General features: G+C 40.3%; 1 protein-coding gene across 1 annotated transcript in view; it reads left to right on the top strand.

Annotated features, from left to right (window-relative positions):
• The window catches only part of LOC104388499 (cytochrome b-245 heavy chain), a 19,054-nt gene extending 2,043 nt beyond the window's left edge, over nt 1-17,011 (top strand). The window contains exons 2-13 of the mRNA XM_009997375.1: nt 720-815; nt 2,173-2,283; nt 5,048-5,132; nt 5,728-5,873; nt 6,718-6,908; nt 10,965-11,094; nt 11,888-11,980; nt 13,035-13,288; nt 13,547-13,709; nt 14,502-14,648; nt 15,827-15,951; nt 16,700-17,011. Of these exons, the coding sequence (XP_009995677.1) occupies nt 720-815; nt 2,173-2,283; nt 5,048-5,132; nt 5,728-5,873; nt 6,718-6,908; nt 10,965-11,094; nt 11,888-11,980; nt 13,035-13,288; nt 13,547-13,709; nt 14,502-14,648; nt 15,827-15,951; nt 16,700-16,826 (1,668 nt within the window). The 3' untranslated portion in view covers nt 16,827-17,011. The remainder of the gene's footprint in view (nt 1-719; nt 816-2,172; nt 2,284-5,047; nt 5,133-5,727; nt 5,874-6,717; nt 6,909-10,964; nt 11,095-11,887; nt 11,981-13,034; nt 13,289-13,546; nt 13,710-14,501; nt 14,649-15,826; nt 15,952-16,699) is intronic.
• Nucleotides 17,012-17,501: the final 490 nt, after the last annotated feature.

Genomic DNA, 17,501 nt, shown 5'->3' with positions numbered 1-17,501 from the left:
ATGGTAAGGTATGCAGGTGTGAGAGATAACTGCAGTACACCTATGAAGAAGCCCAGTTTTAGGTAGTCTAAACACTATCAAAGTGCCTGTGTTGAGTATTTTCTGTTGGCTAATTTCAGACCATCAGAGCCTCCTACTCAATAAAAAACATTAGGCCTTAGGTGTAACGTAGGGCCATCTATGTTTAGATCTCTAAGCTTCTTTGTCCTTTGGCATGGCTCATAAGTCTTCATCTTACATAGGTTAATATGCCTGAGGAACAACCATTTCAGAGAGGCCCTAACCTTACATGATGTTTGGAGATTTCACTAGGCTTGCAGACTTAGCTAAACTCCTGTAATATGATGGTCCTAATAGAATCACGGAATCATTTTGGTTGGAAAAGGCCTTTATGATCATCAAGTCCAGCCATAAGCCTAACACTGCCAAGTCCTCCACTAAACCATGTCCCTAAATGCCACACCGACACATTTAAACCCTCAGAGTTTTGCAAAATTTTCAGCTGTATTTTGGTTTCCTGCCACTCCTGTACTCCTGTGTGCACACGTCAGAGACCCTTTCCACCAGAAAAAATTATGTTGCCTCTACTGAACCCTTTATACCCTGCAGTGTGCCTCTCTGTGCAAAGAGAAAAGCACAATGACCATTATCTGAACCATGTAAATTCACATGTATGATTAATAACAAACTGCAGATATTCCTCTTTGTCTCTCTTTCAGCTCGTGTGGCTGGGGTTAAATGTCTTCCTCTTTTGGTGGTATTATCTTGTATATGATGTCCCACCAAAATTCTTCTACACCAGAGTACTCCTTGGCGTAAGTACAAAACGTGCATTATCTTGGCATAGAAAGAGTACAGAGCATTTTTTCCCCTAGTTTTGTATTATTGTAACAGAATTGAGTAGTTGGAGCTGGTTTATGTCAGGATTAAAAATCACATGCAAACAGATAACTGAATGCAGACAGATGTCCAGTTCTTCTAAACAGAAAGCTAGTAAGCTAAATAGAGAGTTCTCATTCTAATGATGCAACTGCTTTGTTAAGCAAAAGACAAATAAAATATTGCCATTGAACTACTGTGCAGTTATTTCCCCATGCAATTATTTTTCATAGCATGAATAGTTTACAAAGCTCTTCGCTATTAAAAGGGATCTTCATTCATATATTTATCAAGTGGGTGAATAGTTGTCAAGTACTGAAGTGATTCTAGACCCTGGACTATTCAATATAACCCAACTGGTTAATGCAGCACTATGTGTCCTACCCCAGACTTGCTTCCAAAGCTACCACAGGTCATGACCAATTGACAGAGAAAATTAATTTGTTCACATATTTCAAAAAAATCAGTTTAAGCTTCCAATTCCAGGATATGGCAGTTTGTAAGCAGTTTGCAAAGCCATGTTTCAGTTCAAGAAAGCATGAAATACTGTTCTGCATATAGCTTCAGAACTATGGATCAAATTCTGTCCCTTGCAATCATGGTGCAGTTGCCTTTGTTGTCACAGACCTGTGTTTGTATAAATAGATCTCCGTGTAACCCTGAGTCAGTTACTGTGATTTCAAATCTGAAAGGGTCCCAATCAAGGCAAGGAGAACAAACATTATTGTTTCATTCTCTTCAGTATATTTGGATTAATATGATCATTTTCTCCTCCTTTCAGTCTTTGTCAAAATCTGAAATAATTCAGTATGTGAAGAGCATCATTAAAGGGAACATATTCCTAAAAGATGAGGCAACAAATTTCCCTAGACTGCCTATACTGAAAACAGAGAACATGAAACCACTTCCCTCATAAGCTGTCCTTTTCTCTACCGTAGTCCCTCAGCTAACTGAAGCCACAGCAGTGAGACTTGCTTTGTAGCCTTGGGACAGAAAACTCTACCAATGGCTTAGACTTGCATCTGTGCTTGGCCGTTGATTGTCACACACAACAGGGAGCATTTTGTACAACCATATTATTGCAAAATTAGAACTCCTCCCATCTGGAGGAATGTGGACTGTCTGCATACATGCCTCTGACTTGGGCCAGAACATGACTACTCTGAAATGTGAATTAAAGATCTCACACTCATGAAGAGTTGTGGTATAATACGTAAATGAAATCTGTGTCTATCCGTGTCCTGGATAATGTCCTAGTTAATTTATTTAATAATGGTATCTCTCCAATTCCAGCGTGCTTTGGCTCTGGCAAGGGCTCCTGCAGCTTGCCTGAATTTTAACTGCATGCTGATTCTGCTGCCTGTATGTCGAAACTTGCTCTCCTTCCTCAGAGGATCAAGTGCGGTAAGATGAAGAAAGAATTTCAAAATTTATGAAAGATAATAAGCCCAGCAGCCTTGCAAATACACCAAGCAACTTCATCCAAGTTCCCCAAATATACTGTACTTTGGGGATGTCCTCTTTTGAGAAGCAGATAAGCCTGGAGTTTTGCTATGAGCAAGACTGAGGTCAATATGGCAATGGTCTGCCTAGAGCTCTGTTGACAGGTTTAGCCTTGAATTCCCCTCCTTTGAGTCTTCCCTTTTTTCTTGCCTTCTGGGCATCACATTGCCCTGGGTGCAAAGTCCATCCTCTGGCTGGCAGCAGCTGTAAGTGGTGCTTACACACATTTGCTCTGTTTGCTGCTGATACAACAGCCATCTGTAGCAGGAGATATTAGACCATGTCTTCTGTCCTTGAATATTCAGTTCTCAAAATAAAGGTAATCTTTCACAGACTTTCAGAATGGGACTTTTTTTCAGCTGGTTCATAAATTACATTCTTTCTTGTCCAAGTTGCATTTCCATCTTAGGATGAAATAGTTTGCAGGCCTTTTGACCATTCCTAGCTCCCAAATGCAAATGTTATATACAGCACTGAGGAACCACTACTTAGAAAAGGACAACTGATTCTAGGGGACAGCTGGAAAGGCTTTCTATGATAGCACTGACAGTACCACACTGCTTAAATCCAGATCCCTGGAGGTGTTCAAGGCCAGGTTGGCTGAGGCCTTGTGCAGCCTGGCCTACTGTGAGGTGTCACTGCTCATAGTAGAGAGGTTGGATCCTGATGATCTTTAAGGTTCCTTCCAACCTTAGCCATTCTATGATTCTCTGATCCTATGATCTCTGACTGTTACAGCAGAAATAATGCAGACAATGAGTGCCATGGTGCAGTAATAAAGCAATCGTCTCCTCAAGCTCAGGAACTGTCCTTCCAAACGTATAATGAGCCCACTTTCTTTCTAGCCTCTTTAATACATACGTGGTCAACAACATCAGTTCACAGAAGTTGGTTTTCACCTGCAAATCTAGTATAAATTCTTTCACACTAATGTGAAAACCTGCAGGGACTGAAAGAGCAGAGCAAAAGAAAAAAACAATACAATAGATGGAGTGTTTCAAGAGTCCTTCATGGGGTAAGAGACTGGGATACAAAGCAGTAAGAAAATAAGCAGAGACAACCCCAGCTGTACATTCCTCTACTACAAATATTCTGACAATCAGTGTGGCTGATTGTTGCACATAAACGAGATGTGTCTGACAAATTAAGCTCCTGTTTAAGAATTGCCTGGTTAAGTTATAACCCTTAAAAATACAAAGTTGGAACAATACAGACCAGGCTTTCAGTCTTGTGCTGAGCTCCTTATTTTGGGATGCTAAAGAGCAGACAGCTTTACCCTCCTATGCATGCAAAAGGAAAAAAGACTTGTCATTAACACCATAGGGTTAAAGTTGTTCTTCCCCTGCCCTGAGAAAAATCAGCTAGTACATGCCAAAATTCAGAGATGACTCCCCAGGCTTCAGAAGTCACTGATGAGCATAAATTTAGTAAGGCTTAATGTTCCTGTTGGATGAAAGCAACTGGAAAATATTGATGAGCTCTTGGTCACACAAAGCCCTCATGAGGTCTGAAATAGATGCCATGGGGGGGTCAAGCTGAAAGCAGGTTGGGCTTTTCTAAGGTCAAAGCAATGAAAGAGCTGAAGACACTTTTGGAGATGTTACTGGAAGGCTAACAACTGATTCCAAGGGTCGAGAACTGTACTCCTGTTGGGACTTTGTGCTACTTGTCTTTAATTGCTCATCTCCTAACATCTATACCTTAACTTTTGTAACCAGGAACTCAATGAAGCTGTTCCTTTTATCTCAGTATTCTAGCTACAGAGTAAGTCTCCTGCCTTGGGCACTGTGGCAGGGTCACTCAGGCTACACCCAGGTTACAAATGAGAACGATGCCAAGAGCTATAATTGCATTTCTGCTGCCTGCCTGCAGCTCACTGTATTGTGGCAGTGCTTGGCTGTATGAGGAAGCTAAGAGCTCTGAGGGTGACACCCCTATATTTCTCTTGTGAGGAAATGTTTGTGTTAGTTTTATTAGTGTTTTCTTCCCTTTTGCTTTCAGCAATACAAAGATACAACATGGGATAATCAGCTTTTCTGCTGTGTGGAGACAACAAATGCTAACTTTACTGACTAGAGCACAATTTAGATTGGACGTGTTAGGATCCTGTCATCATTCATAATGAAAATATAATTCTGGTTTTCCGTTTTTTATTTCTCTTTGGATAAGTCCCAGCAAGTATACCCCAGTATCTTGGGGAAGGAATCACTTTATATTATTAACCTTAAGTGACTAGCACATTTGGGGTGGGAGCTCCCTGAGACAGTTATGCCCAAACTTTCTACATTGTGAACCACAACAAGATCCTCATGCTAGGTGACTCTACCAAAGCAGTCACCCTGCCATGGTAGGCTGTGATCCCTCCTTCTGTTTATAACCTGTAATTGAACAGAGTAAGAGATACGTGTTGTTCATACTGTATTTTCAAGGTTTTTTTCATTATCAAATATTTTGTTTCAATGGGACATCTTAAACCATAATTTGTTATTCTCATATTCTGAAGTATGAGGGAAAATATTTTTTACCGTACTTAGGAATTCTAGATTTTTACTAGCAACACCACCATTTGTTGTGCTTAGGGCCTCTGTTTTTGCCCCTGCATTTAAATAAGCATGCACAGACATCACAAATAGTCGTCAAATACTTCTTTTCTTCAAATCCAAAGTGTTGTTCTACTCGCATCAGACGACAGCTGGACAGGAACCTCACCTTTCACAAAATGGTGGCATGGATGATTGCACTTCATACTGGTTAGTACTCAAATGTTATTTTGTTTAGTGCTTTCTTGTGCATTTTACACAGAATCAAGGTGGGATTCAAGTTCTTAAGAATCTGGGCAGAGACCTGATATCATTAACATAAAGGGATCAGTGTGTGTCAAGGCTTATATCAGTTTCCAAATGCTATTCTGCAGCTGGAAGAGACCATAAAATTAGTAAAAAAATACTTTTCTCTTGAACCATTGGCAGCATTTATGACACTGCTTAATAAAGAATGTTTTGCAATGCCCTGGGAACCAGATACCCTGGCTTTAACTCTTGTTTAGACTTACTTCTTAGCTGGCATGTCTGAAACAAATAATAGATTTTATGAAAGAAAAGGTTATAAAAAGCTTGGACAAGTAATTGGAAATGTTTTGATTTTTTTTCTCTCTCTCATTTCCTAAACTAAAAGTTTTCTTTTATTTTTCTTCTCATAAAATTTGTCACTTCTCAATGCAAGAGGGTGAAAGTGGCAAAGAACTTAAGCTGCAGTTGACAAATGTTCCAAAGATACAGATGTCATCCTAAATTTCTAAGTACTTGTCTTGTGCTTAACCCTAATGATTTCCCCTGTCACTTTTAGCAATTCACACCATCGCACACTTATTCAACGTAGAGTGGAGTGTGCAAGCCCGTGTTGAAGAGAAAGGAACTCTGGCAGCTGTGCTTTCTAGCCTTGGTGATAACCCACAAGAAAGCTATGTCAACTTTTATAGAAAAAATATCGTGGTAAGTAACTGTGAGTAAGTAATTATCATGCAGTGAAGAATCATGATTACACTTATTTGGATGATCATATAAGACTATTTGAGCAGGGTGCCTATTTCTGGTGTGCACAATCTGGGTTTGGGACACCTTGCAGCAAAACCTTTTATGATCTATTATTCTGTATTTGTCAGTAATATTGTTGCTGAATTTTGGTAGTACTTTAAACTTTTACACCTGTGGATTTCAAAGAAGTTTTAAAACATTATTTAAAAGCAAATACCCTGTAAACCAATCTTCTGATTAAGGTAGAGGTGGCGCACAGAAAGGTTCGCAGAAATCAGGGCAAACGTTTTGAACTTGGACCACTTTAGCTCTGATTAAAGAAAAGATAGATAAATAAGTAAATAAATAAATAAATAAATGAAGTTGGGGACTTCTCCATTCCTCAGAAGCCCTGAGGTTCCAGTCTCTGTGTGAGTTACGAGATGCACAGCTAGCTTCCCTACTCCACTGAAAGGGAGAGCTTTCTTTTAGCTCCTTTAATATGGATGTAGGACACCAGCTCTTGCCAACAGAGTTGGGCTAACATGTTCACCTTCCCCAAGCTTGTACTGCTGAGCAGTGGCAGAGCTCAGTGTGTGTCAATCAGTGGAAAACCCTTTCTTTCTGCTTCCACTTCCTGTAGTGAAGGTAAATCTGCAGTGTAACAAAAATGGAGTGGGATTTTGGCATTGTTCACATACAAATTCCCAGACGATGACTTAAACAAGGTAGAGGATTTGGTGAGTGAGACAGATTGATGGTTCAGCTGGCCCTGCTTTGGTGCAAACCCTTCCTTAGACCAATGTGTGCATTTATTTCACAGAATCCTGTGGGTGGCCTATATGTGGCTTTCACGTACTTAGCTGGTCTCACTGGCGTTATCATCACACTGGCACTCATACTAATCATCACATCATCCACCAAAACCATCCGAAGGTCATATTTTGAAGTATTTTGGTACACCCACCATCTCTTTGTCATCTTCTTTATTGGTCTTGTCATCCACGGTGCTGGGTGAGTATTCACACATCACACAATACGTGATAACTACTATATCTTAATTTAAAGCTCTCTACACACACAAGTGTAGGGACTTCAGTCACTAAGCAGCAGTTATTTTTTATGGTAATGATGGAACAGTACATGCTCTGAGAGCCAAGAAGCTCTCACTGATACATGCAACAAGCTATACACATGCATGGAGCTTTAGGAGACTGGCACACTTAAGCTCACTGATACTCAACTTCTGGTATTTTAATTGGAAATTTATTTTACAAGGTTTCTGTTCCTGTTTTTAGTTGATTTTTCTCTCCTAAGAGGAATTGCTTCACACACATGCATGTAAGTAGACCTCAGCATAAAAATGATACAGAGTCTAGGATTTTGTTTGGTAACTTAAAACTGTAACAACACAGACATATCTTTCAGACTTTGATGAACTTTTAATATCAGCAGCATTTCAGAACACAATTTTAGCTGTTGTGGCTCAAATATAGGCAACTGTAAGCTTGTGTAACTTTCAAGTGCCAAACATCTTTTTCCACTGTTGGCTCATTCCATACCTTCCTCTGAAATACCTGAAAAGCAGAATGAAGCAATTTTAGCACGAGGTAAACACTATGTTAAGACTTAGAAAAAAATGAACTTTAGTTCCATGTATAAAACCACAGGGGAAATAAAACAACAACAAAAAGCTAAAGTATCCAAGCCACGTTTCATAGTTTATAGTTATACTATATTGTCCATTTTAAAAGGAAATTCTAGGTGCACTAGAAAGTGTGTTTTTAAAATGCCCAACAGAATTGACTATTCAAAACCAGTTCCTTACAGTCCAGTAGTGCCAGAAAAAAAAAAAAAAAAAAAAAGCCACAAATGAGAGCACAACAGGAAGAACAAAAATAGAAGGCAGATGAGAATCTCCACCAGCATATTTGTCCATTCCAACTTCCTAAACAAGGAGTTTTGAGCAAAACCTGTTGAGGGAAAAGAACAAGGGGTTCTTGTTGCCTGCAGCAAATACTGCACAGTTACTGACAAAATATCCAAACTTGCCAGTAGTTACTACACTGTGCTATCAGTAAGCAAGCAAGGCTCTTTCTAGAGGTCACTGAGGAACATATATTTCATAAAAGTTGACCTTTTATTAACTTGAATGTTTAGTACACTTCCACTATTTCAATTGCACTGTAATGAGAACACAAGAGTTTGGGTAGCAGTGGGGTTTAACATGGTTGTCACAGGAGTTCAGCTATTCTTTGGAAGGAGATAAATACAGGAATATTATTTTCTGTAGAGGGAAGGATGCTTCTTGGCTGTGAACTGTATGGCCTCACATATTTGGCCATAAAAGCAAAAATTACATTTTAAGCTTAGAGAAAACAGTAACACACTAAAAAATATTCAACGGGCTTTTTACACTCAAGGAAAGCATCTTAGGTGTATAAAGATGGATATTATGGGTTAAGTATTACCTGACAATCTCAAAGTAAGGTTAGAGAGAGGCATAGATGTCAGTTTATCTGAGGAGACAGAAGGTTGTGTGTCATACATATGTATATTTACATACATACATATGTGTACGTACAGAAAACTGAACCAAAGATGATTAAGAGTTGAAGGGACAGATTCTTGTCCATTGCAAACTGTAACAGCCCTTTTGTAGCACTGATGGTTTTTGTGCATGAGCTATGTGTCATAGACAGATGTCACAAACTTCCCACCATAGTAGATGCAAAGACAAAAGAGTAGAGAGATTCAGATCACCCTGTTTTGGAAGCTAAAGTAAAACTTTCAGCTGAAAAGTAAGTAGTTAGGAGGCTATACTACTGAAAGCTTAATTACAGTACTGGAAGAGCATCTACACAGAGTAGTAAGGAAAAATAAGTCCCTTTCTCTTGTACAGGGTACTGGCAATGTCAGACTTTGAATGGAACACAGGGCAAGGCAACAACTCTCAGGCCCACTTGCCCTTAAGCAATGGGGCAGGAAATGGGCTCCTCCTGTTCCCATAACTCATCCCAGAGGGCGGATTAGTTGAACCCGTTGTCACTCATGGGGAATCTGGTGTTGCAACTGGTGTTGTTCCTGCAAATTGCAACTCGTGATGCTCCTGGGACAGTGTTGTTTGTTCCCTTTATTTTTCAGACAGGATGTTAACCAAAACTTTAATGAGGAAGAGATTCATTAGTAGTGTTTATGAGCAGCGCAATCTTTTAACTTTTAAGACCATATACAGACTTTCTAAGAATGCCCCGATAAATCACAGAATTACAGAATCCTAGGGGTTGGAAGGGACCTCAAAAGATTACCTAGTCCAACCTCCCCTGCCAGAGCAGGATCACCTAGAACACATCACACAGGAAATTGTCCAGGCATGTTTTTAATGCCTCCAGAGAAAGAGACTCCACAGCCTCTCTGGGCAGCCTGTTCCAGTGCTCTGACACTCTCACAGGAAAGAAGTTCTTCCTCACGTTTACATGGAACCTCCTATGTTCCAGTTTGCACCCATTGCTGCTTGTCCTATCACTAGACATCACTGAGAAGAGCCTGGCTCCATCATCCTGACACTGGCCCTTTACATATTTATAAACATGGGTGAGGTCGCCCCTCAGTCTCCTCCAAACCAAAGAGACCCAGCTCCCTCAGCCTTTCCTCACAAGGCAGATGTTCCACTCCCTTCATCATCTTTGTAGCTCTGCGCTGGACTCTTTCAAGCACTTCCCTGTCCTTCTTGAACTGAGGGGCCCAGAACTGGACACAATACTCCAGATGTGGCCTCACCAATGCAGAATAGAGGGGGAGGAGAACCTCTCTTGACCTACTCACCACACCCTAATACACCCCAGGATGCCATTGGCCTTCTTGGCCACAAGGGCACATTGCTGGCTCATGGTCATCCTCCTGTCCACCAGGACCCCCAGGTCCCTTTCTCCCACACTGCTCTCCAGCAGTTCAGCCCCCAACCTGTACTGGTACCTGGGGTTGCTCTTCCCCAGATGCAAGACTCTACACTCGCCCTTGTTGAATTTCTTCATGTTTCTCCCTGCCCAATTCTCCAGCCTGAAATCTATCACTTAAAGCTAGGCATACACATGACTTAGACAACACATTTTTTGAAAAGTCAGAAATATAGCCTAGTGAGCTAGAAAAGCAGAAAGAGAAGTCATGGGAAGAAGATAACAACAGAATCACCTTGGCATAAAACTGAACATGTGATCAAAATCAGACTGTTTTGAGGGGAAATCAGCAGATCTTAATTTGAATTTCTCTGCTATGACCCTCCTCCTACTAATTAACATAAGTGGGGGGAAACTCACACACCCCTGTTGTTGTCACAAGTCCAGTAAGAGGCAGGAAATAGGAACAAGATCAGAATGCATTTTTCCCCCCTCAAAACTGAAACTGTCCTTCAGCACTAGCTCTACCTCTGGAAACACAACTGAACTGGAGCAGACAAGCTTCTCTATAATAAAACAAATAGCAGCAACAAACCCTAACCAAGCAAGAAAAAGGCCAGATCATCAGCTGCCATGAGCTAGTATAGCTGGCATAGCTGCTTCGTGTCAGAAGCATCTGTGATCACTCACACCAACTGAACAGCTACTCTGCAGCTTTAGAGGGAGAGGGAGGCTCAAAGGAAGAATGTATGTTGGAGAGGACTCCCCAGATTTCTAAGGTAAACAAAAGAAATAATTTGTGTACTGGTCACTAGGAAATTGATTAGCTTCCCACTCCAGCTTTTGTTTTTATTGAAGAAAAAAGATAGGATAACTTGAAAGAATGAAGCTTTCCTATTGCAGCTACTATCTGGAAATGGGAATGGGCATACCTCTCAGTTCATTGCCTGATCTTGTAGTCAATATTTTCTACTACAAACTTTCCTCCCCGTTTTTATAATGTTAATATCAATTTTGTGGGTTTATGAGAGCTGTTAAGTGCTATCAAAGCTTTAGAATAACAACGTAAGAATAACAATAGAATAACTAAATCTACTTAAGTAGAATAACAATAAGGGATAAATGCCTTCATTTTAATTTCACTGCCTTAATGATTTTGGTTTTTTTTTTCCAGGCGTATTGTACGGGGGCAGACAGATGAGAGCCTGGCTGAACATGATCCAAAGATTTGCTACAAGAACTTCACTCACTGGGGACAGAAGGGTGCTTGCCCAATCCCCCAGTTTTCAGGGAATCCTCCTATGGTAAGAACAGGATTCTTGTGTGTAAATCCAGTTTAAAATGTTTACATTTTGACTCTTTCTGTTAAAGAGCATATGCACTTGCTGTTGAAAAGCAGCTGTGTAACCCCCAGTGCTCTTCAGTTGCAGCTTTCTTCACATAAATCAGCAGATTTCAACATAATGGACTACAGACAGAGGGACAACCCATTTCCAGTGTGCCATAAAAAGAGCATGATTAACAGGGAAAGAAAAAGAGCAAACTGCACCTGAGAATTGTTAACCCAAAATGTATTGTGTGGCTTATGGGGATTTCTAGGAAGTGTTGTAATCCACACAATAAATAGTCTCACATTATTGATGGACTAATGATCATTAACAGAAAATTAAAGCCTCTGGAAAAGTGATATTGAAGCTTCAGCTTTCATTGACTGAGCAGCCTGGTCGATCATTCACATTTCACAGTGATCTCTTAACAGAAATTATATCTTTTCCTGACGTAATACAGTCCTGACTCAATAACACATTCAGAGCTTTACTCCACATTGCATTTAGTTACCTTGACTTTTTGACAGAGACAAAATCACTCACGCGAAAATATCTTGCTGTAACTCTAGTAAGAACTATAAAGCCAGCTGCAAATCTCAACAGAGAAAGAAATTCCCTCTCTGACCAAATGTTATTTTGAAGTTGTCATGTCTCTTTGGTTGATAAAGAACCAACATTATCAGAATTTCACATCTGCTCATAGCATTTCCAGGACTCTATTTATTCTAAGTTGCCATCTTCATCATCTGGCTTCTCATTCTGCTTACAGACATGGAAGTGGGTAGTAGGTCCCATGTTTTTGTACCTGTGTGAAAGGTTGGTGCGGTTTTGGAGGTCACAGCAGAAGGTTGTTATCACAAAGGTATGTGTTGATGCTACACTTAACACTGGGCAAAACATTACCAGTTTTTCCGTATAGTCCAGCAAAGCTAATTGCGCCTGCATGACAGACTAAATTACCAGTGAAAGGCCTCTCAGGAATGTTCTGGCTGCTATCGTGCAAAAAAAAAAAAGCTAACCTTTATCATCTAAATGTAGACCATCCCTAAAACAGAGGAGGAAGTTAGCTAAGGCACAGGACTGAATCTTAGGAAAGAGAAAATAACTGTATTGAGTGAAAAATTCCACAATGTAAAAATTCCACAGCCTTAAGAGTACTTAAGATACCAAATCTTTGCTTTCAAAACTACCTAGAGATTTAGGAATTTCAATTTTTCAGCAGAAAAAATGACTCCTGGAAGTGAGACTTAGGAAGTACCTATTTTCTGCAGCCAAAGCTGATGTTGAGCTTTCATTCCTCATGTTGTGTTGCAGAGATATTAATGCTGGTTCTGAAAGTCTGGCAGCCAAATTAGCATGGCACTAAGCACAAACATTCATTCTTTGCTAAAGACAAGCAGAATGAAAAGGCCCATATTATAGATCCCACCCAGATGTAACATGAAAACATCAGTTTCCAGTAGTATTATCTATCCAGTTCCCTATCTGTATGATATCCCTGTGGTTTTGCCCCCATATATACAATCAAATTAATTAACACTCTGCTCTGTGCCACTGTGTAAGATGCATCTAGAAGTAAGATGTAAGAAGTAAGAAGTAAGATGCATCTACGTACCTACATAGATCTTGTGATGTGTTACAAGATATGCCTCTCTGACCTGTCCCTGTCAGGCGTGTTGGAGTAACTCCAAGTGTGGTGTGAAAAAATACTTCAGCCAAAAATTCTGCATCTTCTGCAGTCTTTCATCTGACTGTCAGGTGCTGTTCCTCACTCAGTTCTGCTGGGAACAAAGTTTCTCCTGCTTTCCTTTCTCACACAGCTGAGCTTGATGTTAGTGAAGGATGTAGGTATTTTCAATGAGCAGTGAAGACAGACTTTTTTTTTCCCTTCTTAACCCTTGTCCCTCTCTCTCTAGGTGGTCATTCATCCCTTCAAGACAATTGAGCTCCAGATGATGAAGAAGGGCTTCAAGATGGAGGTTGGGCAATACATTTTTGTCAAATGCCCAGCAGTGTCTAAACTGGAATGGCATCCATTTACATTAACCTCTGCTCCAGAAGAAGATTACTTCAGCATTCATGTCCGTATTGTGGGGGACTGGACAGAGGGCCTGTTCAATGCCTGTGGATGTGATAAGCAAGAATTCCAGGAGGCATGGAAGATGCCCAAGTATGTACAAAGAGTCTCCACAGTAAAGTCAACCAACACCTATGACAGTTTAAATTTAATTCAACAGTTGTGATACAATTCTTCACTATTTCCATCATAGATGTGGGCCTCTGATGGCTCTTTCCAGTTTACTCCTATCAACCTTGCTTATTCTTTTGCTAACCCCAATATGCATTGCAGCAGACAAATGCCTTACCTTTTAATTGTTATTTTAAAAGGTGCTAATAAATATTCACTATTGTTTTATTTCCATTTCAGGATAGCTGTGGATGGCCCTTTTGGAACAGCAAGTGAGGATGTATTCAGTTATGAAACTGTTATGCTTGTTGGAGCTGGAATAGGAGTCACTCCCTTTGCATCTGTACTCAAGTCTGTCTGGTACAAATATTGCCATGATGCCACCAACCTAAAACTCAAAAAGGTGCATCACCTCTTTCTCAGAATCCATGCAATTCTTGAAGGGCTAACAACTCAAAACAAAACAGGCCCAGCAAAGGTGATCTGCTTCCAGAAATGTGTGGTTCCTAAGATAGGACTCCAGTTACCTCACAAGACCAGCAGGAAGAGAAGCAGGATGGTCAAAAGCAAAAACATAATGAAAAGAGAAATAGCCTAGGAGCAAAATAATACATATAAATCCTGACTGTGGCCCCGGGAATTTCCACTTGTAGTGGAGAAGCTGTTCCACCTGAGTGAGAAACACAAAATCTAAGGCACTAACACGGCCCAGGCAAATATTGCATTCCTTCCTTAAGCACAGAGAGAGCATTGCTGCCACTCTCCTCTAGCCTCCTGCCCGTGGAAACTCCCTGTGCAAAGGTGTGGGGTCACGCTCTGCAGTTCTGGTCATTTTCAGAGAACAGAACTGGCTTTGTTACCTGCTTTAATTTACCTTGCCTGACAGCAGATAGGGAGATAGTCTACCTCTAAATCATTAATTTATATCCTAAGAGGTTGTTCTACAAGTATGTAAGTGGGGAAATATCATGAACTAAAAATGTAACCCACTGGTGAGAGAGAAGTAGAAAGATGTTTCCTTGTTCTTGCAGTCAATCACTGTGCTTCACAACCCTCCCAGTGCCAGAACTCCTGAATAGCTTCAATACCAGCCTATCCACCTAGTGAAGCAGTCAGGGCAATTTCAACAAGAACTCTGAAAACCAGAAACCGTAAGTGCCTGTGTGCCCTGACAGCTCACTCTTGTCTCTTCCAGATCTATTTTTACTGGCTTTGCAGGGACACTCATGCCTTTGAATGGTTTGCTGATCTCTTGCAGTCTCTGGAGGCTCAAATGCAGGAGAGGAATAATGCAGAGTTTCTCAGCTATAACATCTACCTTACAGGCTGGGATGAATCTCAGGTAACAACACAGTGGAAAATATTAAGGTTGATGTTAGTGTGTTATGTTTTGATAAATGTTCAAATGCTTTTTTCTTGGGCCCCTGTCTGGCTCTCAGGGGTTTTAAATGCAGACAGGTATCATCCACCAGAAATTATGTGGGGTCAGCTGCTAACATGCACTCTGACTTCCCTTCTGGTTTACTCTCGCTGTGCTCTCTGGGAAGCAGCCTTTCCTCACAGCAGCAGCCTCAGCTGACCGTGAACATATCTCTAACAGCATTTGGGAGTGGAGAAGCTAACGCATGAGATGTGAGCAATGGCAGCATATTTGTTTCAGGACTCTTCTGCGTTCTCTATCTGACCCCATGCATGTAGCTCACTGCAGGAGATACAAAATTCTTCTATGAGTCACTTGATAATGGACACTGAGTCAGGAAAGGTGCTCACTCTGTTACTTCTAGTGATGTTTTATTTTACTGATATTTCACTGTTGCAAAATATATCATGTGCCTGAAATGCTGTAGCTTAGCTAGACAGATGGGGAGAAGAAGGAATAAGATAGTTATCACACAGGCAATGGAAAAAACAGGAAGGAAAGAAGAAAAGTCACTTAATTCTTGCTTGGGGAGAAAGTTATCGGTAACATTTTTGGCATATAAAAGTGCTGCAGAACTCTTCAAGGCCTGAACTTATGACCTTAACCACATCTTCTCCTTTTCCTGGTTCTACTTTTCTTAACAAATCTAGGTGTATGTCAAACAGGGAGGGTGGACAAGACCTCCTCATATGAATTAAACATTACAGAGATCAAACTGGCAGGACTTCATTAAAGTCAAGGAAGCTGTATTACTGTACCTAAGGGGAATTTTTTATTTAATTTATAGCTTTATTTAACAGTTCTTAGACTAAACCAGTTAGGTGTAGAAGAAACACAATTAATTGCTGTGTTGAATGCTTCAGAGCTTTAACTCTTGAGATTGACCAATCTGGGGAAAAGGAATAGTTAAACACTGATAGTCAGGACCTTACCAATGTTAACTTTCTTTGCTAAATACCATCAATTCTACATTCTCGGTTTGAAAATAATTCTCTGTGTATTGACATTATTATATTATTTTATTTATTTATTTTTAACAAGACATAATGCTGCCCTATCTAACTCTCCTTACACTGTCATTTGTGTTTTATTTCCCACAGGCCACTCATTTTGCAGTGCACCATGAAGAAGAGAAAGATGTGATTACAGGTCTTAAACAGAAAACCCTGTATGGAAGACCTAACTGGGAAAATGAGTTCAAAACTATTGCAGGGAAGCATCCTGGGTAAAGCTGTATAAATTGGTCTTCCTCTATCTAAATGCCATAATAGCACAACATTTTTTCCTTTGGCTGTTAAAGTTTGAGGAACTTTTTTGTCTTCCTCCTAACAATCTCCAGGTATTTTCTATTTGTGTTTCCACCATGGACACGATTTCTGGTCTTGACCAAATTTTTTTAACCTACAATTAAAAATAAAATAAATTTTAAAAATCCCTCTTTGGTGAGGTACTTCATGGAGTGTCTAACTACTAGCAGAAGCTTCAGAAAAAAAATACTCCATCATTCCAGCTCAAATAGATAGGAATATCACATGATATCTAAATAACTCCAAAATACTTTCTACCTCAAAAAAATAAAACCTGAGTATGGGTAGTTGGGCACCCAAAATTAGTAGGAAAAAAACAGACCAGTTCCTTTAAAGAATATGGGCTGTAAGTTCTTTGAAGCTCTAGTATTTCCTTGATTCCACTGAAGTCAGTAAACCTGTCTTCACTGACTTCTGCTGAGCTGAGACTTAGCCTACCATTTGTTTTAGACACAGTAGTTAGTGCCTTGCAAGTTTTAAGGGGTTATAAGTTTTAAGGGGTAGATATCCAGTCCTGCTTCTTTTTCCAGCAATGGAGGAAAAAATACCCAACAAAACAACTTGTCCTACAGAACATATGTGGAGAACAATATAAGATTGTTTTACATAAAGAACATCCATCTGCTCCATACCTAGTTCCTGACCATATTTTCTTTTTTCTGGCAGCTCCAGAATAGGTGTTTTTCTCTGTGGACCTGAGGGCTTAGCTGACACACTCAACAAGCAGAGCATCAACAATTCTGAAGCTGACCCACGAGGAGTACACTTCATTTTCAACAAAGAAAATTTCTAACTCCCAAGCACATGGGAGTCATTCAATACAAAGTCTAAAGACTGGATCTCTTTTTCTATTTGGAGTCTGGGAATGATAGCTTAGCTTCTAATCTCAGCTACACTAAAGCAAATCCCTTCGCTTCTTGGGAATTATTTTGGGGCTGTGGTAAAGTAAAAGTCAAGTTTTGCCTTAGGGAAGCATGCACTGCCATCCACATACTTGCAATTTAGCAGAAATCTGATTTCTTTGTGTGAGGGGATTTCCCCTCAATTAACTGCCTTTATTCTCATGTTATTCATAAGGACTGCTGAAGGGTCTAGGCAACCATATGCATTTGGGAGCCCATTCACACGATAAAGCTTAATGCTATTAAACAATAAAGTGCTCTAGCATAATGCTTGCTATTAGGAGTCTGCTTATCCTGGCTGCTGCCAATCCCTGGAATGAGCAGGGTGTTAGGTAAAGGTGACTGGGAAAGATTGTTCCTTAGAAGAGGAAAACTCCTTTGTGCACCAACATTTTTTTCAGGCTTCTGAATGCAAGCATAAATATCTTATTTGAGAGAGTGCAGGCAGCTGAAAAGCCACCATTCCTCTTTAGAAAAGCTGAGAGCTAGAAGGGAACCACCTGGATTTCTGAGTGCCACCCCACCCCAGCTGCAGGGGGATGATGAGGACAGAGCCAACCCAAGTC

This window comes from Chaetura pelagica, unplaced genomic scaffold (assembly GCF_000747805.2).
Source record: "Chaetura pelagica isolate M959 unplaced genomic scaffold, ChaPel_1.0 scaffold750, whole genome shotgun sequence".
Taxonomy (NCBI): Eukaryota; Metazoa; Chordata; class Aves; order Apodiformes; family Apodidae; genus Chaetura; species Chaetura pelagica.
The sequence above is the reverse complement of the archived record's forward strand: the minus strand, read 5'-3'. Positions and strand labels throughout refer to the sequence as shown.